The 25,917-nt window shown below is 44.5% G+C and overlaps 1 protein-coding gene across 5 annotated transcripts in view; it reads right to left on the bottom strand.

Annotated features, from left to right (window-relative positions):
- Positions 1-25,917, bottom strand: part of LCTL (lactase like) — an 88,849-nt gene that overhangs the window by 40,355 nt on the left and 22,577 nt on the right. For 4 of the 5 annotated variants that reach the window (XM_035112077.3, XM_060278946.2, XM_088658328.1 and 1 more), the window contains exon 2: positions 5,615-5,936. In XM_035112077.3, the coding sequence (XP_034967968.2) occupies positions 5,615-5,735 (121 nt within the window). In that variant the 5' untranslated portion in view covers positions 5,736-5,936. Of the gene's footprint in view, positions 1-5,614; positions 5,937-7,187; positions 7,374-25,917 lie in introns of those variants that run through there. The other variant, XM_060278947.2, reaches the window with a different exon arrangement.

The following is a 25,917-nucleotide window of genomic DNA, read 5'->3' as shown; positions in this document are numbered from 1 at the left end:
CATTTTTATGCACACTTGACTATACTTGAATGGGCAGCCTTTGGCAAGCCACAGAAGCCAAACACAAGTGTGTGGTCATCCTATGCAAAACTGCGTGCACAAAATGCTAACAGTAAACCCCCCAAATGCAGGAAGTATGAAAGTGGATGGATAGCCAGACATCCCAACCTCTCTTTTCCTTCCTCTACTGTGCCTCATGGGTGTATTCTTATTGTATGGCTAATTGTAGTTAAATATAATGTGTGGATGGTATTGTCAGGCTTCAGGGAATCGGCTTCCTTCCCCCCTTGGCAGCAGATAAGCAGAACAAAGGAAAAGGAGTCTTCTTACCAGTTAGAAAATTTAATGATCACAGCGAGAGATCAAAGAATCCATTTCCTAGGAATGGCGGTGCTCCCAATTAAGGGTTCCACCCACATCCTCCCTAGTCACCCATGTCACTACTGTGTCTTGTAACCTGAGCTCATAACCACTGTGCTTTCTGTGCTGCTGCCTTATCTGCTCTTCTTGACCTTGGACTGAGCAGATGAACGCTTTCCAGAGAAATTGAGTCTGTTAACTCTTTCTCTTCCAGTGCTTCTTCTCCAAGCTGTTCCCCATCCAGTATTTCCCAGCTTCCGCCTTCTGAACTATGTCCCTCTGCAAGCCACTGTTCCAAATCTATACTGTCCTCCTGCTCCTGGGAAGATTCAGGATCTGGAGCAGGGAGAGGGGGAGGCTCCTACCATTCCTCCTCAGTGCAGCCCTCCTCAGCATGGTCCCTGACAGGTATATATTTACTTTTTAAAAGAACATAATTATAGACAATTGGGGGGGGCCAGGGAAATAGAACACAACCTCCCCGGGGCAGAGAATAGCCAAGAAGACAGGTCTTTGCCTCAAGGAGCTTACAAGTTTGATTTTGACTGCCGGTGAGATGACAAAAGTGACAACATTTTATTACTAAATAATGGTAATCATGCAGTCTTGAAACAAACTTCACAGGTAATGTAAATAACCCCAACGGAAATGCTTCAGGCTAAGCAAGTGGAAGAAAGGAAGTTACAGCCTTCAGTTTGGCTGTTCAAGTTGGCAGGTTGTTTTTTAACTTGAGCGCAGGTGTATTTAAACTCTGCTGGTATGCTTTGATCGCAGAAATGAAAACGGGTGAAAAATCCTCACCCTTATAACGAGGAACATTTTTCAGACTTTCCTGTCCCCAAAATTAAAGGGACGTTATGGCTTGGAAGCCTATAAATTAAATATCAGCTGGTCTGCAAGATTAATATCTATGTAATAGTGATACACCAGCCCTCAATAAAAAGAGTTTTAATAATCAATTAGTATAATAGAAATTAAAGATGGAAAAGACCTATTAGGAGGTCATCCAGTCCATCCCTTGCCGGTACCAAATTGCTCCCTGGAGTATATTCAGTACTTTAATACACATCTGTCTTATTAAATCTAAGTTTAATGCAAGGTTAAGCATATTGCAGACACTTAAAGCATTCCTAGAATATGTAATATCCCTTCCGCAATGAGGCTCCTCATAGACTTTTGGTCACGTCTCACGTTCTTTACAGAATTTTATCATAGCTCGAGTGCACCAATATATCTACGCAGAGTTATTCGGCAAATTGAACTTTAATGTGGGACAACCTTCAAAGTAGGTCAATTATTAGATCAAAGTGCTTTGAGTGTCTCTCACGGATCACGGTTTCCCGTGGTTCGGTGACTCAAGGCAATCGTATTTTAGTCAGTTCCTCAGAGCGCTGAAAGTTTTCTAACACATCAACTTTGACATCAATTAAAGATTCAATTTCTTTCCATTGAAAGATTTAACTCTTCAAACTTTCTCTGTTCTGTGGAACTAAATCTCCTCCTCCCCCCCCCAAGCCGCCCAATATATTAGGCAAGCATGAATTACTTTAAAAACACTAGGCCCAGATTCCGAAGGTGCGATGAATCACGTCTTAAGCATATGTTGACCTTTTTCAAAGGAGAGAACCCCCAAGGTTGTTGACCTTTTCTTTAAGGAGATAGTTGTTTACCTTTAGAACGATTGCAGGACACAGGGACTCACAGCACCAACCAATTGGGGTGCCAGCGCAGCGCCCCACACACAGGGGTGTACAAAGGTGGGTGCGTGTTCCATGCTGGGGGGGGGGGGAGAAACAAAATGTCGAGCGGCACAGTTGCCACACTGTCCGTCCACTGCCCCCCCCCCCGGTGCATGACGGCTAACTGTTTCGGCTGTGCGCACAGCACCCGGAGCGCTGTATAATATTGTGGGCACTGCGCAACACATCCTGTTGTGTGCGCCAGGATGCGGGTACCTTTGCTGGCTTTCCCGCTGTCGGCGCACGCTCCGAGCACCGCCCAATGATGGGGAATGCAAGCGGCAGTGGAGGGGAAATCTCCGGACAGGATCTGCGCACTCCTATTCGTCAGGATATGTTGCTGCCATCGGCACTGTCGGTGCACGGCCGATCCTGTCCGGAGATGTTTCCTCCACTGCCGCTTGCATTCTCCGTCATTCTGCACTGGCACCCCACATTGGGCAGCGCTGGGAACATGGACCAACAGCGGAAAAGCCAGCAAAGGAACCTGCAGTTCGGCGCATGCAACAGGATGCGCCGCGCAGCATCCACAACGTTACACGGTGCTCCTGGCGCGGTGCTGAAACAGTTAGCCACCATGCAGCTGGGGCAAGGGCTGACAGCTGAGCGGAACAGAGCCCGCCAGAGGAAAGAGCCGCCCGTAGCAGAAGAGCCCGTGGCGCTCCGCTCAGCTCAGCTATTGGTGGCTCTTCCCTGGACTCCAACACTCAGCCCTGGACTCTTGGGCTGGTTCCCCTGAGAGCCCAGTGCCCAGGTGCCGTGCACCCCTAGCACCCCTAGCACCAATAGTTAAGACAGCCCTGCCCTGCCCTACACAAATACATGGTGGAGTCCCTAAGATGGTTGGACAGTGTCTTGTCAGCCTCCTGGCAACTCCTGCAGCCAAGCTGGTGCCAAACATATTGCTCTGCTTTCCTGTGGACCACATAAGCAAGGCCAAAAGGGGGCGTACTGTCATCTGGGCAGCCCAGGACCTCCATACGCACCACTGCCCAGGCTAGCACTTTGGGGACGTCATTTCAGTGCTGCTAATGCAGGGATTTGACTTCACCCCGGAGGTGCACTCCACTGTCTCTTGAAGCAGATAGATGCCAACAAGAATGGGGAGGGGGAGAATGCCACGTTGAGCTCCTTGGAAAATAGGTAAAGGGGCCCCTGACCATTAGGTCCAGTTGTGTCCGATTCTGGGGTTGCGGCGCTCATCTCGCTCTATAGGCTGAGGGAGCCAGTGTTTGTCTGCAGACAGCTTCCGGGTCATGTGGCCAGGATGACAAAGCCGCTTCTGGCGAACCAGAGCAGCGCATGGAAACGCTGTTTACCTTCCCGCTGGAGCGGTCCCTATTTATCTACTTGCACTTTGACGTGCTTTCGAGCTGCTGGGTGGGCAGGAGCTGGGACCGAGCAACGGGAGCTCACGCCGTTGCAGGGATTCGAACTGCCGACCTTCTGATCAGCAAGCCCTAGACTCTGCGGTTTAACCCACAGCACCACCTGGGTCCTGTCCTTGGAAAATAAGGCATGATAAAAATGTAACAGTGAAATAAATGTAATGATCATCAATTATTATTAGCTCGCTAGAACTGACCTCAATTTTTGTATTACTGTTATTATTTATCTCTTATATTTGTCAGTCACTTTATCTCACCTAGGGCAACCGAAAGCTACTTACAAGCAAACAGATAGACATTAATCCCCACATTTCTGTATTACATGGAAGTTCCAGGTTATCCAAGCCATGCATGGGCCCAGTTGTTTGCAAGTTAACTGTCTTTCCTCATGCACAAACCAACCTCATGCACAAACCAGAATGCGGCAGCTAGACTGGTGACTGGGAGCGGCTGCCAAGACCACATAACACCGGTCTTGAAAGATCTACATTGGCTCCCAGTACGTTTCCGAGCACAATTCAAAGTGTTGGTGCTGACCTTTAAAGCCCTAAATGGCACCGGTCCAGTATACCTGAAGGAGCGTCTCCACCTCCATCTTTCTGCCCGGACACTGAGGTCCAGCACCGAGGGCCTTCTGGCGGTTCCCTCGTTGCGAGAAGCCAAGTTGCAGGGAACTAGGCAGAGGGCCTTCTCGGTGGTGGCGCCTGCCCTGTGGAACGCCCTCCCAACAGATGTCAAAGAGGAAAACAAGTACCAGACTTTTAGAAGAAATCTGAAGGCAGCCCTGTTCATGGAGGCTTTTAATGTTTAATAGATTATTGTGTTTTATTTTTCTGTTGGAAGCTGCCCAGAGTGGCTGGGGAAACCCAGCCAGATGGGCGGGGTATAAATATAATATTATTATTATTATTATTATTATTATTATTATTATTATTATTATTATTATTACCTATAAGAACGCACCACAACTACTGCTATTTATTCATGTGTGAATTGGTCTTCTGCTTCTCCCAGCACAGGACAAAAATTAGTGTAAAGCAACCAAAACAATCTAGTACGTATCAGGTTAAAAATAGTTTTAACACAGGAAACTGAAATTTATCAGAGGGATGGCCTTTTGTAGGAAGAAACACCTCTGAGTGCTCTGTTGAAAATTCACCTTGTTATTCCTGGGTCGTAAGGCACTTCGAGCTGCCCTTTGAGCTCACCTGGCACAATCAGAATGATACTTCAACCCTTTTAAAAGTTAATAAACTCTGCTAAACTAGCAAAAATGTCATCCAATGTGGGACTTTCAGAGCTACAAGGCAAAAACGTGACTAGACACAGGCCTTCTTTCATTGCAGTCCTGAACCCCTCAGTTATGGGATGTGTTTACCCATAATCTGAAGAAACAAACAAGACTTTGTCTCTTCCAAACCCAGAATATATTCTTATCTTCAGGGAAGGATCTTCTGGCAAACAATTCCCATTTGCTCTATAAGCTGCTATTGTTAAATATTTAGCAATCTACAAATGTTCCAGATAAAAAATAAATTAAATAAACGCAGCACATGGGGCAAGAGAGCACTCATGAACATACCCTTTTGTTCATTTCACTTCTCCCTCAGAGGAAAGCCAAGGTACACCATCCTTTTTTGTGGCAATTTATACTTTTATCTGGAATCTTCTACCCAAATTTTCTTATCATCATTATTATAGAAAGACAGAGTATCAATGTCTGAATAAATGAAAGCATCTTTATAAACTCAGCCCTAAAAGTGTAACCTGTGATGTGATTTTTCAACTACCAAAAGATTACACACTGTTCAAATTTCGTACTACCTTTGCCTGCATTTGGGATCTAGAGGAATCCATTCCCATTATTTCCCTCCCATCAAGTGTTTTTTTGAAGGAGGTTGTTGAGTTCTGCTACTGCCAGAAGAGAGAAATGCAATGGAGGAAACCTCTTCCCAAACATCGTGAGACTTCATGGCTATGATAATGAAACTCCCAACTCAAAGGATCTTCTTCTCCTTATTTACGAAGGATAAATCATTATGACAGTCAATCCATTTTTAGAAACCCGATTTCATCCCTTTGCCACAAAATACTGCAAATAAGTTTATATAAAGAAAAATCAGATACCTTCCACCTGGTATGCTGCTGTGGCTGCGCCCCAAGCAAATGGTTTGGGGAATTTCGGATTCCAGCTGGAGTCTGCAGAGGAGTCAAGGGTCCTGGATGCACTAGAGAGAGCGGAGGCCATGATCCTAGGATGGTCTATCTCTTTGTCAATCAGCGAATGCTTACTGTTTCCTGCCTGCTTTTGCCCCAAGGAGATTTTCTGTCAGTCAGAGAGGATAGAAGAAGTGACGTATCCGTTCCAGCTCTCTAGAATAAATCTTGCTTCGTTTATAATAGCTTGGATGCCCAGGGTTCAGAGAGCAGCATTTTATCTCCAGTGCTTCTGTTGAAGAGGGGAGAGAGAGAGAGATTAAACAAGGACTTTGTCTCACACACAGTGTGTTTCTTAAGAATTTTCTCTTGCAGAAAAAGGTGCCTGCTCCTAGTGGAGACCAGCATGCTTTAAGAAAACAGTTTTCTACCTCCTCCAAAAATACAAGAGGATGTTAAGTACAGTGGTACCTCTAATTATGAACTTAATTCGTTCCGGAGGTCCGTTCTTAACCTGAAACTGTTCTTAACTAGAGGTGTGTTTTCGCTATTGGGGCCTCTTGCTGCCGCTGCGCCGCAGGCACACGATTTCTGTTCTCATCCTGGGCATACCTGCCAAGTTGCTGTCAGAGAAATAAGGGACCGGGCAGGAAATAGCAGACCGGATGTAGCGCTGGCGCTATTTTGGAACTGGGCGGAGCATGCTCAGAAGTGACTTTTGATGCTGCTTTGCCCAGTTCCAAAATGGCCACCGCGCCAGAAGTCACACTGCAGCCATTTTGGAACTGGGCAGAGCAGCATCAAAAGTCGCTTCTGAGCATGCTCCGCCCAGTTCCAAAATGGTCGCCGCGCCAGAATAAATCGGGAAAAAACAAAAAAATCCATTTTTTCAGCTAGGAACAGCTGGAAAAACGGGGATTTCCCGGGGAAAACGGGAGACTTGGCAGCTATGATCCTGGGGCAAAGTTCGCAACTCGAGGTAACTCTTCCAGGTTAGCAGAGTTTGTAACCTGAAGCGTTTGCAACCTGAGGTGTTTGCAACTTGAGGTACCACTGTATTCAAAACACTCCAAACTTTAACAAAAGAACCACCACACCAGCAGCTCTAAGGAACCACGGAACTTGATCGCAGTTTGGTTATACTATGGTTTGGAGCCTCACATATGAACCAAGTCCCTGCCTTAACTATGGTTTATTTGGCCACCCCCAGAGGGGGGGAACCTGCCCTGTCAGCCCTCCCTATTTGTCCCACGAGGCCTTTTGGGGAAAGTCACACCCACCCCACATCTAACATGCCTGTTCCTTCCTTGACCTTCTGTTAGAAGTACGTTGGGCCAATCCAAGTCCAGGTGGCTAAAAAGGCAGCTCAGTGCAGGCAGCCACAGAATAATAATAATAATAATAATAATAATAATAATAATAATACTCTGGGCGGCTTCCAGCAAACATTAAAATACATCAAATATCACAGATTAAAAACTTCCCTAAACAGAGCTGCCTTTAGGTATTTTCTAAATGTCAGGTAGCTGTTTATCTCTCTGACCTCTGATGGGAGGGCGTTCCACAGGGCAGGTGCCGCTACCGAGAAGGCCCTCTGCCTGGTTCCCTGTAGCTTTGCTTCTCGCAGTGAGGGAACCGCCAGAAGGCCCTCGGCGCTGGACCTCAGTGTCCGGGCAGAACGATGGGGGTGGAGACGCTCCTTCAGGTATACTGGACCGAAGATATACACCTGGCGGCATTAGTGCCATCAACAGAAAAAGGAGCTGATGAGGCCGATTTGCTTCTGTTCCTTCCTTCTCACAGTCCATGCCATCGCAAAGCCACCCAGAAGGATATTGGCTAGTACAACAACAATTCTCTCAGCACATACACTGGTGAGCCATTGTAGTCAACCTAACCTCGACTGCCCACAGGTCTAGGAGTATTGTACAGGAAAGGAGATCAGTTTTCTTGCCTCCATTCTCAAGTACTAAAGCAGTCGGAAGGAAACGCTAAAGCATTGTTGGTCCCCATTCTGCCCTCCAACCCAAGAATGCAAAGACTTTTGTCGCGTAAGACAAAACTCAAAGGTCTCCAGTAGCTCAGATATATTTTAAAAAACAACACACTAGATGGCACTATTGCAACTTTATTGTTCAGACACGGAAAGAAACTATTTCCCCTCTTGACAGTAATAAAAACACACCCCTACTGATTTATGCTAAGGTCGTTATTCATGTTTATTGGGCCGCAGGCAACACATCGCTTTGAGGGGTGGGGTGGGAGAAGAAAAAAGTCAGACTCTGTTAAGTGAATTCCAGACTTGTGTCATGTTGCTTTCCTTTACATGGAAACCTTTGACTCGGGGAAACATTTGCCCAGCAGCTTTGATCTACGGCTGCAAATCAGTGGTATGTATTATGTGTATAACTGGGAATGGCACTGGATTTGGCCAAACCCCATGGTGCAAGATTGCGTGTCTTATTTTAGCAACACTATTTCTTAAAGGGTTAAAAAGCAAGCAACTGGCAAAACTTCACGAACCCTTGTAGATATTGCACGGTAACTAGATCTGCATCATATAAATCTTGCTCAGCCCTGCAGGCCCTGTGGAATGAATTTCTATCCCTCCTTTCTTCCAAACTCAGGTTGTCATAAATACTTTCTCCACAATTTACACTCACAACGTCCCAGTGAAGTAAGTTAGAGAACAAGCAGATCAAGGTCACCCTGTAAGCCAAGCACAGATTTGAACATAGGTCTCCCTGGCAGAAATCCAGGTCACGAGACATTATAACATATTGGCCTACCTAAGAAGACATCTTGAAAACTTAATTTAAGTTTGCAAATCAGATAGCTTTCAAGTCCAGTGGTAGAAGTAAATTTTTCCGGTTTCCCTGACTACTTTAGCAATGGTAGGTTGTTGGGTAATACAACTGCACACGACATTGTCAGCGCTCACTGCTAATTTATGTGGACATAAAAAGTGAGTCAAAGCTTATTTGTTGTTGTGACCATCCTTGTCATTTCAACCAAAAAGGAAATAAAAGTATTCTATGCATACTGTGCAGAATATTCATAGATACACCACTACATATAATACAGTGGTACCTCGACTTACGAAGGCGGTCCATTCTGTGGTGCTCTTCATAAGCCGAAGCCTTTGTATGTTGAAGTGTCCATTTTGTGCATGCGCGAAGTGCGATTTTGCGCATGCGCAGAACACGCATGCGGCGAAAATACTTCCGGGTTTACTGACTGCGTAAGTCGAAACCTTCAGAAGTCGAGGCATTTGTAAGTCAAGGTACCACTGTACAGTGATAACCAATTTATACACATATATCTTGAAATTTAGTGAGTCTCAAACTACCCAAACCACTGGGACTGGTTTGTTACATTTTCTTACACAAATTCCAAATGGAAAGCATTAAGCAATTGCTGTGATACAGCCAGGTTTTAGGAGAACACTGACTAGCATACTTTACAGAAATCTGCTTAAACTGGACATAAACACTCCTGTTGATTGAAACGAAGGGTGATGATACACAACAACTTTGGGGTGGGGGGGGGGAAGCCATTAATGCATTACAGAGAAATTGTATTGCTTCTGATTCTATTTAGCTTGCTTCATTAATGTTCTGGAAGAGGGAGGAAATGGCAGATTAATTAAATTTGCAGATATTAAGAGTGGGAGGAGCGGAGACATTAGAAACATGGGCAGAATTTAACAATGCTATTCACCTTGGAAAGTGACAAACTACTGCATCTGGCAGGAATCTGGGGGCAGGGGAGGAGGTAGAAGACACAAAAGACTTCATGGCAAGAGAGAAACCTGACAGGAGTCGGCCATTCCAGCCTATGGAAAATGGTGCCACTGGATGACTCAAGATGATGATAAACTGGCTCTGTGGTCCACGATGACTCTGGCACCCAGGTCCAAGTGCTGGCAAGCTCCACCTTCCCACAGTTTGAGAGGCAGCAAGGAAGAGAGTGGCACAGGGCCAGCTTCAAGGGTTGGCTTCTGACATCAAAGGACTACAGTGACAGAAGGAATAGGAAATCAGTTGCTGAACCTCACTTCTGGTTGATCCCCACAATACCCAACAGCAAAGGGCAATGAAAGCCAGGCAGAGGCCGGGCCAAGTTGGAAGCAGGTTATGCATCAAGAGTAGATGTCATGTGTCTGCATTTGAAATTCAATAGGCATCAGGCGTATTTTGCACCTGGCTATAGACCACTTGCGACCAAGAAGAAGAAGAAGAGTTTGGATCTGATATCCCGCTTTATCACTACCCTAAGGAGTCTCAAAGTGGCTAACATTCTCCTTTCCCTTCCTCCCCCACAACAAACACTCTGTGAGGCGAGTGAGGCCGAGAGACTTCAGAGAGGTGTGACTAGCCCAAGGTCACCCAGCAGCTGCATGTGGAGGAGTGGGGATGCAAACCCGGTTCACCAGATTACGAGTCCGCCGCTCTTAACCACTACACCACACTGGCTCAAACCAAGAATGGCACTGGACATCTCCACCATCTGGAGGTGAATGCCTGGGGATCTGGATTGTTTTTCACACCTAGCTTATATATCAAAGTTTCTAACACTGGTCAGTGTGCCTGGAGGTTAAGCAAAAGTTTGGTGGTTCAAGCCCCACAGGGATGGCTGTGGGCAGGATTCCTGCATTGCAGGGGGATGGAAAAGATGACCCTTGGGGTCCCTTCCAACTCTATGATTCTATTTGCTGTCACTGAATCTCCACAAAAGCCAACTCAGCATCCAGAAGGGAGGAATGTGTGGCAGCATGCCCGGCTAACCAGGATTCAGAAACAACCTCTTGCTGAGGTCACATGCAGAGAGAAGCTTGTTCCCATCTTCAGTTCTGGCTTCAGTTCTGAGGAAGGGCCAGGTTTCTGAACACTTGACTGAACAGCTGCCTTATACCAACTCAGACAACTGGGTCCATCTAGCTAAGTATAAGGTAAAGGGACCCCTGACCATTAGGTCCAGTCGTGAGCAACTCTGGGGTTGTGGCGCTCATCTCGCTTTACTGGCCGTGAGAGCCGACGTTTGTCCGCAGACAGTCTTTCCAGGTCATGTGGCCAGCATGACTAAGCTGCTTCTGGTAAAACCAGAGCAGCGCACAGAAATGCCTTGCCTTCCCACCGGAGTGGTACCTATTTATCTACTTGCACTTTGATGTGCTTTTGAACTGCTAGGTTGGCAGCAGCTGGGACAGAACAACAGAAGCTCACCCCGTCGCGGGGATTTGAACTGCCAACCTTCCGATTGGCAAGCCCAAGAGGCTCAGTGGTTTAGACCACAGTGCCACCTTTGTCCCTCAAAAAGAGTCACACTGCCCATAAATAAATAAATATAGTCCTAATACAGTTTCTGTGAGTGGTGGAGCATGGTTGGGTTGTCAGCCCTGCAAAGCAGGCCAGTGTTGCAAGTCCTGGGGGGGGCGGTCAAATGTCAGGAGGGTAGTATACGGCAGCCTTGCAAATCTCCTGGCATATTGAGATTTTTAAAGAAATGTTGGGCAATGGGGCTGTGAGGGTGAGAACAATAGCAGCATAGGCTGTGAGCAGGGAATTGGGTGAAAAATTGGGGCAATTCCAGTGTTTGGGGGATTTTTTTTATCACAAAAACATTCTGTGGGGCAAGTGTCCTTGGTGTCACTGCTACCATCCACCCAGACTGGCCTGTTCTTCCTTAGGGGGGGAGAACAACAACCTCCTTGGCCAAGCCATTGTCGTAACCTTTCTCAAGCTTCTTCCATCCTTCCTCCCTTTTCTGCCACGTCCCTCTGTGACATTAGAGCAGCTTAGCCACTTGTTCCTACAGTTTCCATGCTTGCACTACAAATTGCCTCTTACTTTTATATAGGTGGCATACGATCCTCCGGTGAGTCAGCTGCAACAGTCTGCAAGGGAGTAGGTAACGCAGCTTTCCAAAAGATTTGTGCAATACCGTAATACGGCAAGTATTTTTTCCCACCCACCCTCTTCTTTCCTAAGAAACACTTGTTTATTGTGCATGCTGTGGTTTTTTTTTTGCCTGCAAAACATTAATGGGCGCTTTTTTCCAAGCACCTGCGAAGCAAGATAAGTAGCACAGCGGTAGTTTAATGTGACAAAGTAATCTAAACGCCTATTTGAAATCTAGTAAATACAGGTTATTCTCTTTTTTTTAATGACTTAATGCTTTTATGCTATTTGGTGTTCCAGGCATTATTAAAGATGTGCAGCGATGCTTGGAGATGATTATCTCGTTCTGAGAATATCACAAAACACATACCTGCCCCAAAGCTGAACTAATGGAATGAGAAAGAGAGAGAAAAGATCAATGCTGCTCCTCTTCGGCATGGCTGTCCGTTACTTGATTTGGACACGTAAATGAAAGAGAGATTAAAGGATACAGTACTTAGAATGGCGCAGTGCTGCCTTTTAAATATGATTATCTTAGAGGTCGCCTGCTCAACAACAACAAAAAAAGTCACTGGGATAGATCCAGTATCTCATTCAATTTCAGCTTTTTTGATCGCATCCTTTTTTAGTTTCAGTTCAGAGCAATTGGAACAGATGCGCAGTAAAGATTAAACCACACATATATCCTCTTTCTCCCTGATGAAGATAATTGAAAACACCATGAAAAAGTGGAGTTTAGGGTGAAACAGGTGGCTTTCCTAAACTTTCCTGGAAAAGCGGACACTTCTCCCATTTTCAGGCAAAAAAATTGCCAAAGTATTTCGCAGAAAAGGTGGCAAAGTTGGCGAAATCCTCTTAATACATTCTTGCCAAATACTCAAGAAGCGAGGGAAATTATCTTAGCGCTGGAATACTCACCATTATTCCCTCTCGGATTGTTTTTCTGAGTCAGTTTGCACATTGAAATTAAAATAATCAACTGTATGTGGACCGGATATAGAGATGGCTGCAATGCCCAGTTTTCCACATTGCCTATGGATATTGTCCAAGCAATGTAGGATTATGTTGTCAATCTAAGCACATTTCTCATACTTTCCTGTGAATCTGCATAATTTGTGCACCTTCTCAATTCTGCTCACAGTAAACCTAACATAGATATGCACACATTGATCTGCGCAGCATGCGCATAATGTCCATTGTGCTTTTTTGAAGTCATTCTTTTCGTGGGGCAGCACCTGCCGCTGTGGAACTCCCTGCCTCTTGACATTAGGCAGCTGCCTTCGTTATGCTGTACCAGATACCTGCCAAACAAATCACACCTTATGATTTAGTTATATTTGTTTTGAATGTTTTGTTCACTTTTATCTTAGTTTTTAATGATGGTCTTGCTTTTAATTGCCTGGTGGATTTAAGTTGTTTTATATATAATTGTCAACTGCTTGGAGATATTTTGTATTCAGCAAGCAGTTTATAAATTTCCTAAGTAAATAATGCCTATGTGGTTAATATACAAAGAGAGAAAGAGAGCTTTTTTCACCATCTACCAGTGGCAAACAGATACAGTGGTACTGAGGCGTTTGTACAACCAACCTTCTTCAGTGACATTTACTCGAGTTCTTTCATAGGCCAAACCCTGATTTTTTCCATTCCTTTGGTCGTCCAAGTATGAAGAGATCTATTCCAGCATTTGGAAGTATCCTAGCCAGCACAAAAATAGCACAGTAACTATTGAAACGAGGCTAGAAAATATTAAATTGATACAAAAGCCATGGTTTTCCATGGGTGTTTCCCCACAAACAGGGTTTTGCTTTTGCAAATGCATGCAGAGAAGTAACTATGTGCTCTTTATTGCTTTACTTGTCATGGTTCCACTTTTATTTGCAAATGTCATACAGAGCATTCAACATGTGCTCTTTGCCACAGCCTTCAGCTCCTTCATGCCGACGTCAGTTTATTGCTAGAATCCTTTTCCATTGAAAACCATGCTCCTTGGCCGCATTCTCAAGTTACAAACTATGGTTTAAATGTGTGAATGGGCGTTTCTCTCCTGCTCCCCCTGGTGCGGAGGTCCTCCTTTGTCCTCTGCCAACCTGAAGCAATTTCTGACCTTCTGCCTGTCCGTAATCGTGTCCTACTGCTTTTCTGTTTCTTACCTGCTGGCCTTCAAAATGAACCCTCGGTTACTTCCTTCTCTCAGACATAGGCTAAGGCTTCACACATTTTACCAGAGGGTGTACAGTGGTACCTCGGTTTATGAACACAATTGGTTCAGGAAGTCTGTTCATAAACTGAAGCGTTCATAAACTGAAGCGAACTTTCCCATTGAAAGTAACGGAAAGTGGATTAATCTGTTCCAGACGGTCCGCAGAGTACTTAAACTGAAGCGTTCATAAACTGAAGCGAACTTTCCCATTGAAAGTAATGGAAAGCGGATTAATCCGTTCCAGATGGTTCCGCGGAGTACTCAACCTGAAGCGTACTTAACCCAAAGCATGGGTGTAATTGGTTCCAGAAGTCTGTTCATAAACTGAAGCGAACTTTCCCATTGAAAGTAATGGAAAGTGAATTAATCTGTTCCAGATGGGTCCGCGGCGTTCGTAAGCCGAAAATTCGTAAACCGGGGTGTTCATAAACCGAGGTTCCACTGTATGCACCTTCTCTGAATCACTCACCCTGAGAAACAGTCTTACAAAGTTGCTTTTGGTTTCAATCAAAATCCCTGAGGGGGTACGTGCCTTGATAAGCGACCACAAATTCCACGTCAAATTCCACTTTAGCTGACAATCTGGTAGCCCATCAAGAGTGACCAGGAGCCATTGTGACCATTTCAGTCCATCATACTTTGCAGCCCATACAGACGAGTGAGCCTTGAAGCACATTCATTGCAAGGCCTCTGGTGAGCTTTGATTCCTGTCCCCTTGTCAATGTTTGTTCAAGGAGCTTTCTGCAGAAAGCTGTGTTTGTTCAAGAAACTTTCCGCAGAAGATGTGAGGAACAAGGTCACAAAGCAGTGGGAAACTCCACTTTGCAAGGGCCACTGAAAAGAATGTGTCTTAAGTCACCTTCATATGATCCACAAGACTTTCTTTATATAAAAAAAAGTATCTGAGAATACTTAAGGGAGATGTCTGAATACTGAGCTATACATTCTCCCCCACCCGCCCCAATAGCTATGGCAATCAAGTGTTGGCCAAATGCCCAGAACAGGCCCAAGACAGGTTTGTTCTGTAATAAAGCCTGCGATTGTTAAAAAGCTGGATTAAAAGCTTCTGACATACCTCTGGAAACTGGCACGAGAGGGTTTTAAAGCAAGAAAGCAACTATTGTTCCCGTCAGAGATGAAGACAGATTGAAGATAAGAAGAGAGCTCGGAGCATTGTCTTCAGACGCACTCCAAGTTTGCCTTCAAACCTGAACTGGCAGACAAGGTGGCAACTTGAATCCTGGTGGAAAGTCCTGCAACCTTGCCTTAGCCCACTAACTCTATGGCAATTGGTTCATTCTGTTAGGCAGGGGATGAAGGAGAGGTGGAACAAGACCGCAGGCTTCAACTCAACATTTGTGTTATCAGTAGAGCTTGCATTTCTGGTTGTAGACTTGGATCACAACAAACAGACTGAGTTTTTGTTTTGTTTTTTAAAGTTGATTCTTTCTCTAGCCTTTTTTATGCAGAAAGCAATAAAATCATGCACATGGCTCAGAATTTTCTCAGCACATGGCCATGCTGAAAGTCAGAGTGTTTTCTTCTCCCGTCCCTCCAAAATATACACATTTGAAGTCCTAAATAATAGGCCACAATAACTTATGTATAAATTTCTTCCACGAGTCTGACCAAAAACTCAGGTGCAGACAACTGACTTCAGGTCCCTTCACACCCGATGGCCGCCCATCATGCCTGCTTTTAGAGGGACAGAAAGGGCAGTATTATTTCGATACTCTTTTCCAAATCTGGTTAGAAATCAGCATTTACTACTGTGGCAGCTGTTTCTGGCCTCTTACAAGGTTGTAATTTATTTTTAAAGTTTTTAAATTTATGGTTAACTTCCATTCCTTCATTGTTGCAGGGTGCCATAAATACAGCAGCAGAATCATAGAATTGCTGTGCATGAATCTTTTTGCCGAATGTGGGGCTCAAACCCACAACCCTGAGATTAAGAATCTCATGCTCTACTGACTGAGCTATCTGTAGAAGAGAAATCATATCACCATTGCTTTTGTCCTAAGCGTACTTACAAAGAGGCAAGTCCATCTGGAAGCGAAGGGACTTATCTCAGTCTCAACACTGCTCTGACTAGCGGCTCTGCCACATTTCTAAAAATAAATAAATGCTTCTCTCCCACGGTAGTACATGTTTATTATACCCACAGGCCTGTTAAATATTTCCTACATCCAAATTGGCCCTCAGCAATTTCCTACTGAATGTCACAACTTGAAATTATTATCTTTGCTTTCGGCAACTCAGATACTGACAACTTTAAACTGCCAGATCATTCCGTTAGCACTCAGAATTGCTTCTCATATTACTTTTCCAACCTTTCCTGAGATGCACGTAGCAAAGTGCCAAGAATATGTCTATATTTGTAACATGGGAATAGTCTGTGACACATCCAGCAAACTTCCCAGAAGCTACTTAGACAGATGTGAGGTTGGGGGAGGGGGACAGGGGGTTAGCAGGAGGGGAATAAAATTGTTCCTTAAAGAGCCTAGACACATGAAACTCCCCCCGCCCCATGCAAGCAGTTCCAATTGTTTCTGGATAGGTTGTTGTTTAGTCGTTTAGTCATGTCTGACTCTTCGTGACCCCATGGACCAGAACACACCAGGCTCTCCTGTCTTCCCCTTTATTACTTTCTCCTTTTATACATGCCAAATCATCAGGCAGATTATCTAATTTCTCAACTGAAAGGGTAACACTAACTGGGCTAGAGCTGTTTCAGAAAAGTGTGGTATAGAGAGATATTTTCTGGCAGTCCACATCACCTTCTATTTGATTTGTTGTTGTTTAGTCGTGTCCGACTCTTCGTGACCCCATGGACCATAGCACGCCAGGCACTCAGTCTTCCACTGCCTCCTGCAGTTTGGTCAAACTCATGTTCGTAGCTTCGAGAACACTGTCCAACCATCTCGTCCTCTGTCGTCCCCTTCTCCTAGTGCCCTCAATCTTTCCCAACATCAGGGTCTTTTCCAAGGATTTTTCTCTTCTCATGAGGTAGCCAAAGTATTGGAGCCTCAGCTTCACGATCTGTCCTTCCAGTGAGCACTCAGGGCTGATTTCCTTCAGAATGGATAGGTTTGATCTTCTTGCAGTCCATGGGACTCTCAAGAGTCTCCTCCATCACCATAATTCAAAAGCATCAATTCTTCGGTGATCAGCCTTCTTTATGGTCCAGCTCTTACTTCCATACATCACTTCTATTTGATACCAAAGTTCAATTCCTGATAAATTTTTGATAGTAACCACAACATTTAGCAATTTTATATAGCAAATTTAAAGCATTCAGTGTGCTGCACATTCATGTTCCAGTGTACCTGCAAAGGGAACTGGGGTTATTGTCCCTTTATTGGGATGGAAGGGGGAGGCGGAGACAGAGAAGAGTGACTTTCAGACTCCTCTTGCTAGCCTTCCCCATATACTGCCTTTCCTCTGGCCAGGGGCAAAGCAAGGTGGGTGCGGTCCGCCCTGGATGTCACCTCCAGGGGGTGGTGGTGACAAAATGCTCTGCAGCACTCAACGTATGTGAGAGATGCTGTGGCTTTGGCATGCGCAGCCTTCCCATTTCTAAAATGGTCCGCCCGCTGGCTCCCCCTCAGCTGTAGGGCGATAGGCAGACTCCTCGTCGCAAGGGACACGATCTCCATCCAAAACAAAGCTCAACAACTCTAGCTCAAGCTGAACAACTTTGGCTCCCCCCCACCCAAATATGAAATAAAGTAAAACCATTTTTGCAGTCCCCCCCCAAAAAAAAATCATTGTGGAGGGGGTGACAAGAAATTTTCCGCACCGGGTACCACCTGACCTTGCTACGCCACTGCCTCTGGCATATTTTCTCTTCCAACCCTCCTTTCCTACTCTACCCTATTTCATTCCACTTGCTACCTCCTCAGGTTCTTGCTTCTCTCCTCGGCCCTTTCTGCTTACTTGTTTGACCCTCTCGAGAATTTAAAGCGAGTGACCAATGGCAGGCGAGACTTTTCTGCCTGACCTGCATTTTTTTTCTCACAGCAGGGCAGGTCAGCCAATCACTGTCAGAAGCTTCGTCGTGACAATACATTTTTACACAATACAATATAAAATTGCCTGACTAAACCATCTGCAGTCTAGAATCAGTACTACAGTCTTAACATTTCAGCAGTACAGTACGATGCTTTAAATACTAGATCAGGGGTCAGCAAACTTTTTCAGCAGGGGGCCGGTCCACTGTCCCTCAGACCTTGTGAGGGACCGGACTATATTTTTTGGGGGGAAATATATGAATGAATTCCTATGCCCCACAAATAACCCAGAGATGCACTTTAAATAAAAGCACACATTCTACTCATGTAAAAACACTAGCAGGCCCCACAAATAACGCAGAGATGCATTTTAAATATAGGGACACATTCTACTCATGTAAAAACACGCTGATTCCCGGACCGTCCATGGGCCGGATTTAGAAGGCGATTGGGCCGGATCCGGGCCCCGGGCCTTAGTTTGCCCACCCATGTACTATATGCTATAGCAATGTTGTGCAATGAAAAAATATGCCATTCGGAAATGTGACATCCTCAAGGCTACCATTTGAAACGACAGTGGAAAAATTAAGAAAATCCTCTGTTCCAACCAAGTTCAATTTCTTACTGAATTGACCCATGAACTACTGAATCATTAGCTTCTAAAAACCCAATTTTACCAGCCAATTATTCAGCAGAACATGACATGATCAATGATGCTGAAGGATTCAAGCGAGTTGTATTGATCAATTTTCTGTCTGTATATATGTGTATGTGAGAGAGAGAGAGTGTGTGTGTGAACAAAACACAACTGTCAGCTCATTTTGGTTCATTGCTGATAAAGTGATGTTTAAAACAATTAATAAAGTAACGCTTTGAACATGGGGGGCAAAAGCACTAATTGATATAAAAAAGTCAGAACACTAAGTGCTCAATTAATTAATAATTTTCCTACTAATTGATTTCTTCAAGTATTCTGGAGGGCAAAACTGAAGTGGTAGAGATCTATAATAATTGTCTCTCCATAATAGCTTAGCATTTGACACTCTTCTAAAAGGAACCTAAGGGAAGGAGCTAAAAGACCACTTAATCCCTCAAATCCATTTGCAATTATTCCAGAGATTTGGAGGGTGGGAGAGATCAGCAATAAGTAAATTCTCAATTGGTGCGTGTTTTGGACTCTCAGCTTTGAGATGTATCCTGAAACACCAGCATGTGGAGGATTCATCACAAAATAAAAATAAAATAAAATAAAAGAAGACCTCTGCCGCTGGAAAACCACAAGAGCAGTGAAAGGAGATGCTGTTAAGCAGTTCAAAATATACAGATATCACAAACAGATACCTCTGATTAATTCTGGTAGAGATAACCAACTGGACTCAGCAACCTGAAACAAGCAAGGCAAACCACAGTCACTAATTTTGCATTCCTCCCACCTCCCCACCTATCCCTTTCTCCATTTCCCTTTGTCTTGAAGTTGCAAGCCCAGTCGCGGTGTCACCGCCTGCCCTGCGGGTCAGTGTCTACATGTAAGATATGACTAATAAGCCAGGCAAACAACAATCTGGATTAAAAAATGGCCACAGCTTTATTGATTACCGATCTCGGTGGAATTTTGGCTCAGGCATCAAGTGTATATCCATTTCAGCCTCCTGCTGGGGGGTTGTGCCAGGATTATGGCCTCTCCAAGACGTCGATTGCTGAGTTGGCCGTCCTAAGGCCACCGGTGGGAGCCCTATGGCCCGTCTGCCGGACACTTGGCTGCAGAACAGGGACATCCACCAAGACCCCTTTAACAGAGTACCCTGAAAATTCCACGGGTTCAGGGCAGGGTGATGTATCACTTGACTCCACGCTTGAAGTCTAGGATTTCACCCCACACTTGAAGACGAGGATATCACCCAATGCCTTAACCACCCAAAGAGGCAAAACCTCTAGACCAGTCAATTTATCTACAAGGAACTTCCTTCCCGGCTCTTTCTTCATTTCCCTTGGTCCTTGCTCTATATTGCCTTTGCTTTGGTCCTAACAACCTTGCCGTCTGTTAGCCATGCCTCCATCACTCTCCACCACCAAGTTCTCCTTATATTTGATTAAAATAAACTGAACTCTCCCTCTCTCCCTCTCTCCCACACACACCAGGAAATAACCTGCTGTATTCATGTTAAATTGGATATCATGTCCACTTGGAGGCCTCATGGACCCATTCCCAAAGCCTTCCGAGACACTGGCATCGGGGCCTAAACATTTCGGAAACTGCAACCGCAAAAAAATAAATGCAAGTCCTTGAAAAAACAACGGCATCCTTTTAACAAGTGCTCTAAATTGTATCTGCTTCGCATATGACAAAGAGTTTTGTTTGGCCCAAAGCATTATCAGAAAGCAGTTTGCCTTGCTGTTGTCGGAAGGATGGTGTCAATATTTAACGGCTGTACAGCATGCAGCAGTTTTATTCTTTACCAAAATAGCACTGCAAAGTGACTTGCTAAGCCACCTTGTGTTATTGGTGCTATAGGATTTTCAAAGCAAAAAAACCAATACAAGGGATTAATGGTTAAGGTTATGCAAAATCCATTTAATCAGCATGGCTAATTTTAGCTTTAACTAAAGCTGCTGGCAATGGCATATGCATTTCGCTCTGGGGCTTTCCTTTTAAATAATGATAGAATACACTTTTAAAAGGTAAATCTATCTTAACTGAGGGCCTACCTAATGCTTTTTAATTGCTGAAGGAGTGATTTGAATAGCATTTGCATGAAGAAAAAGGAGGAATTCTTCAGAGGTGCCATTTCAAAACTGTCAAGTAAGCATTTCAGTTCTTTGCAGTTAGCTCATACCCTTATTGAATACTCAATAGGTAAGTAAAGCATCAACCAAGAACTTCACTTCTGGGGCCAATTATACAAATTATAACCCTTCACCTTTCAGGAAAAGACTGGGAAAATCCAAAACCTTGAAAGATAGATGGAAAGGAAAGTCCTAAACAACGGGTACGTTCCTCTTAGAAAAAATGCCCTTTTCTCAGCTCAAGACAGGGAGGTCAAGTATCCAGAATTATTTTACGGTGCAAGTTTTCTGTCTAATTGAAGAGTTACCACACAGGAGAGGATTTAGTTCTACATTAAGACTTTAAATCAAGTGTGAAGCGGATTAAGCCAAATGTTCAAAGCGTTATTATAAACTAGAGTTCTTTCAAACCAAGAAAGCCCAACAGGAAATGAAAGTTGTGTTCATTCCTTGCCGTTTCCATGTTTCCTGCTGTGATAGCAGACTCTGGAGAGCTGGGGCAGAACTACATATTACACACGGCTCTGGAACTGTGACCAAATACGGCAACATTATATTGAGTTTCCCACCTCCTGCTGACCTGTCTTTATATTTGTGCTGATTTGTGCTGATTCTTTATATTTTTTATCACAACATTCCCTCAAACAGGTGTTCAAAACACTGATGGAAGCAAAAAACCAATGCAATCTCATAGTGTCCTTCTCCACCTACTTCCATTTTCCAGGGCAAATGGAAGTAGGAAATGTTGCAGCTGAGTAGGGCCAGCCCCCAGACATTTTGGCACTTGAGGCAAACCACAAAATGGAATCCTCATCACCAGGGAAGGAGTGGGGAATGACAATCAGGAACAACGCGGGGGTGGGAATAAAGATCAACATTGGGAACAAGGGGGAGCAAAGATTCACGTCAGAAAGAAGGGGATCAAATCAACCTTATCTGATGGTTGAATTGGTAATCAAAGGCAGGGGTCAGCAAACTAAGGCTCCTGGGCCAGATCAGGCCCACCTGGCTCCTAGATCCAGCCTGCGCCGCAAAGCCAGAACCCGCCACAAAGCCGAGACTCCCGGCGATGGCAACGTGAGGAAGAGGCTGAGTGGCGGCAGCTCTGCCAATCAAATGACACGCCTGGTTTACCTCAGCGGGTGTTTGATTGGCAGAGCCACCGCCACTTGACCTCTTCCTCTCGCTGCCGCCGCTGCCCTGGTGCTCCTGTGGGCCAGAGAACGGAGCGGACCAGCTCGCTCTGCCTACCCGCTACACGAGAAGAAGAAGCGGTGGTGGTGGTGGCAGCCCCTGGGAAGGTAATCTCTAGGCGGGGAGGAAGCCCGTTTCGCGCCACCGCCAGCCCTTCAGCGAATGAGGCAAGCGGCAAACTGAGAAGGCGGCTGAGACTGGGGTGCGGTAGGGAAGAGTACGGCCCCCTGTGGAGAAAGTTTTCTGACCCCTGATCAAAGGCCTTCGCCAGGGAGAAAGGGTCCCACTCCGGATCACACCGGGTGGGGGCAGAGCCTAGGACACCCCAGGGGGCAGCCATTTCCTCCCCAGGGGTGAGAGACCAGTAGTGTCTCCTATTTGCCGTGAGATGCTACTGTGGAAGCAGCACGGGGCAGTGGCAGATCCAGGGAGCCTGCCACAGCCTCTACTGCCACCGTGGCAGCAGAGACAGGCGATGCATTTCTTGGAGATCAGAGCGGCTGCTCCTGTAAATCCTGCGGCCCCAGTTTACTATTCAAGTTACATTATAGTGCAAAGGCTATTCATCAGGAAATAAAGATTTGTCTTAAGTTTTCCATGTGTGCTAAAACTCAGTCTAAGTTGCTTTTTTTAAAAAAAACAACTGTTTAACCACATCAGTTAACAAACATGGATACCTATGCTATAATGTTATTGTTTTAGTTAAATAAATTGTTTAAATTGTTATTAAGGAAATTATTATTTTTCTCCTTCCAATAAAGTACAGCAGAAAAGCTGTCCAAATATAAACAGTTAACTTATTAAACCTCACAATAATTTCATAATTCTCTGTCTATGTATTTCTAATAGTATAACCAAATCAGTAATTTTTGATACCGGTACACTAACTGTAAAAACTACTCTGAAAATTTATTATTCCAAAAATGAAACCTTCATCTGGTTGTAAATACTAAGATTATACCAGTAAGAATGAGTCTTTCTGTTTTTTTAAAAAAAGGTTTAAATCAAGTCTTACTGACTAGTGATTTAAATTGTGATTTAAATTGATTTCATTTAAATCAAATCCACCCTGGTATTACCTGCTTCCTCACCATCAATTGAATCTCAAAATTCCTTACAAATATACATCATTCATTTATCTGAGAACACGGTAAGTGCCTTAAAGGCCAATCCAGATGGGGTACAGTGGATTTAAAACAAGATACAGATTCTGACTGCCGTTCAGAAATGAACGAAGTGGTTTTATATATACTGTATACAGTGGACGATTCTCTTTGGAATACTTCCCCAGGGAAATTGTTAAGTGGAATCTTAACAAGCAACAGGCAACATAGCATTTATTCTGCTCTTTAACTTACCGTATCTTGTTCTTTGTAGACTGCACCTCTTGCCTTAAAGGAGGACTGGGCAGATTTCTTTTTGAGCCAAAGCATTGTCTAAATGAAAAATGTGACTCCAGATCCAATTTAACATTCAGGGTGACAAATGCTTAAATCTAGATTGTGAAAAGGCATAAGAGGGACCTTCCCCCCCCCCCCGGAGAGCCACATATTTTCAAGGTAATTTGCATAAATATACACAGGTTGTATGTGTGTGTGTGTGTGTGTGTGTGTGTGTGTATTTCCTGTTGAAATGGTAAGCATGGCACCAGGCTGAACCACTGCAGATGTGGAATCGTATGACTGACTGTCCTCCGTTGTTGTTTTTCACTTCCTGTATAACAAAAACTGGGATGTGGGTGGCTCTGTGGTCTAAATCGCAGAGCCTAGGGCTTGCCAATCGGAAGGTCGGCGGTTCGAATCACTGTGACGGCGTGAGCTCCCATGGTTCAGTCCCTGCTCCTGCCAACCTAGCAGTTTGAAAGCACGTCGTCAAAGTGCAAGTAGATAAATAGGTACCGCTCCGGCGCTGCTCTGGTTTCCGTGAGCGGCTTAGTCATGCTGGCCACATGACCCGGAAGCTGTACACCGGCTCCCTCGGCCAGTAAAGTGAGATGAACCCCAGAGTCGTCTGTGACTGAACCTAACAGTCAGGGATCCCTTCACCTTTACCTATATCAAAAACCAGCATATCAGAAAGAATTGCAGCCAAGTCCCTTTCCTCGCTTGCTAGTTTTCTATTTGCAATGAAATGTTTTTTAAAAAGCAGTGGAGTGTTTTATCATGTGAGCTGTATAGCTTCAGGTGTTCCATATAGTGGGAAATACAAACATGGGAGGGGGTTGGCAGAGAATGTGTGTGCTAAGTTCTGACCCCTCAAATTTGGAAGATGACCATCTGCGGCAGGAAGTCTTCTGTCTCCATGGAGGCTCCTGTCATGTTTCAGAACCCTGGAAAATCTGGGTCTACCAAGTTCCCTCCATCCTGTCTCCTTCTACCTCATGGGCTCTCAGTTCCATCCCTTCCATTCCTCAAGGCCAATGAATAGCTCAATGTAAGGTTGCTGAAAGTTGGCAGAAGTATAAAGAAAGGACCCCCTCCTTCGTGTGAAGAGCTATGTGTTCTGTAAAAGAAACAGATGTTGTGAGAAAGACAACTACAACCATAAAGAAGTAGTTTGAGTAGTATGGGCTCAGCCCAGCCAAATATAGGAAATATCAATTAAAAGTGGGGTGTTGTTGTTGTTGTTGTTGTTAAAAGGCCCATTGCATTAAAATGTGGACATTAAAGCAAATGCTTAGATCTCTTCCATTTAAATCAGGGTTTCCAAAACATGGGTCTCTAGCTGTATTAGACTACAGTTCCCATCATCCCTGAATACCGGTTCTACCAGCTAGGGATGATGGGAGTTGTAGTCCGACAAACAGCTGAGAACCCAAGTTTAGGAAACCCTGATTTAAATGGATGGGATTTAATACATCCTGCCCTAGGAAATGCCTTCCCAAACCTTTTCTCCAACCTAACAAGAATAAATGTGCTCTTCTTTCTTGACCGCTGACCCTAAGTTTTGATTAATGTTGTTTTAAGTTATTTCCAATGTCTTTCTTAATTAATAGATAGCTATTGACCTATTGAGCGGAGCTCTCTTGACACCTCTTCTTCATTTATTTATTGGGGTGGAGGGAGAGTACACGCTTTAATTCACTGAAACTTGCTTGCACAAAAGCAAGCAAATCACTAACTTGCCATGGGTAGCAATGTGGGAAATGAAATGTTTCTAGACTTAAAATCAATTAGCGACGGTATTTTAAAGGCCTGAAGTGGAACACAAGTGTTAACCATAGTTTAGCTATCACAGTAAACCTTGGTTTAGAGAATGAAGCTGTGGTGTGTACTGTATATGAATGCACAAGCCTGTGGCTTCTTTAGGAGCATCTAAGCCAGGGTTGCGGGACGTGTGGCCCTCCAAAAATAATTGTATTTACAACTCCCAACATCAGCGCTGACAACATGCTGGCTGGGGCTGATCGGAATTGAAGCTGACAGCATCTGGAGGGTCAGAGGTTACCCCACCCCAAAGATTCTCTCTCTCACACACACACAGAAACACACATACTCCTCCCTGTGGTTTGGAGGGTGATCTGAAGAGAGCCACTGTGTTTCTTACCGTAGATAGTCCGAAAGAGAAGGATAATGGTCTAGCAACTGGGTGGAAACATTAATATAGTAAGGGCTTTTAAAGGAATGGCTTTGTCAACCAGAACTGCCTAAGATTGCAGTCTTGCCTGGGAGTTAATCTACAGGTAAGTATCCTATTTTACAAAGGGTGGTCTGTCCAGTCAAAGACTAGTTTAAAGATCAAGAACCATAAGAAGGGAAAGCAGAGACCACCACCTTGCAGCTGTCCGTCAACAGCAACATCTAGTCAGTACAAATGCTGCCTGGTGTTTTGCCCGCTATGGTGAAATGAATTGTACTGTATTTCTAGTTAAGTTAAAACAATTATTTCCAAATTTGCACATATATATCTGAGTTGCCATGTGCACCTTTTGTGCAGATTTGTGTCCTCCTTTGTCCTCTCTTTTGACAATGTCATTTTGGACAATGCACAACTGACCACCCTATGCCCCATTCATTGAGCTTACACCTGAGAAGACATACATAGGATTGCACATTGTAATTGGACTCCTGGTAGCCCCCTACCCCTAACCAAAACTATTTCAAAAAAATAATAATGCATAGCCTACGCATTCGCAGCGAAGTAAATATGTACAGGGCAAATGCTAATTGCATTCATGCATCT

This window comes from Zootoca vivipara, chromosome Z1, assembly GCF_965207765.1.
Source record: "Zootoca vivipara chromosome Z1, rZooViv2.hap1.1, whole genome shotgun sequence".
Classification (NCBI taxonomy): domain Eukaryota; kingdom Metazoa; phylum Chordata; class Lepidosauria; order Squamata; family Lacertidae; genus Zootoca; species Zootoca vivipara.
The sequence above is the reverse complement of the archived record's forward strand: the minus strand, read 5'-3'. Positions and strand labels throughout refer to the sequence as shown.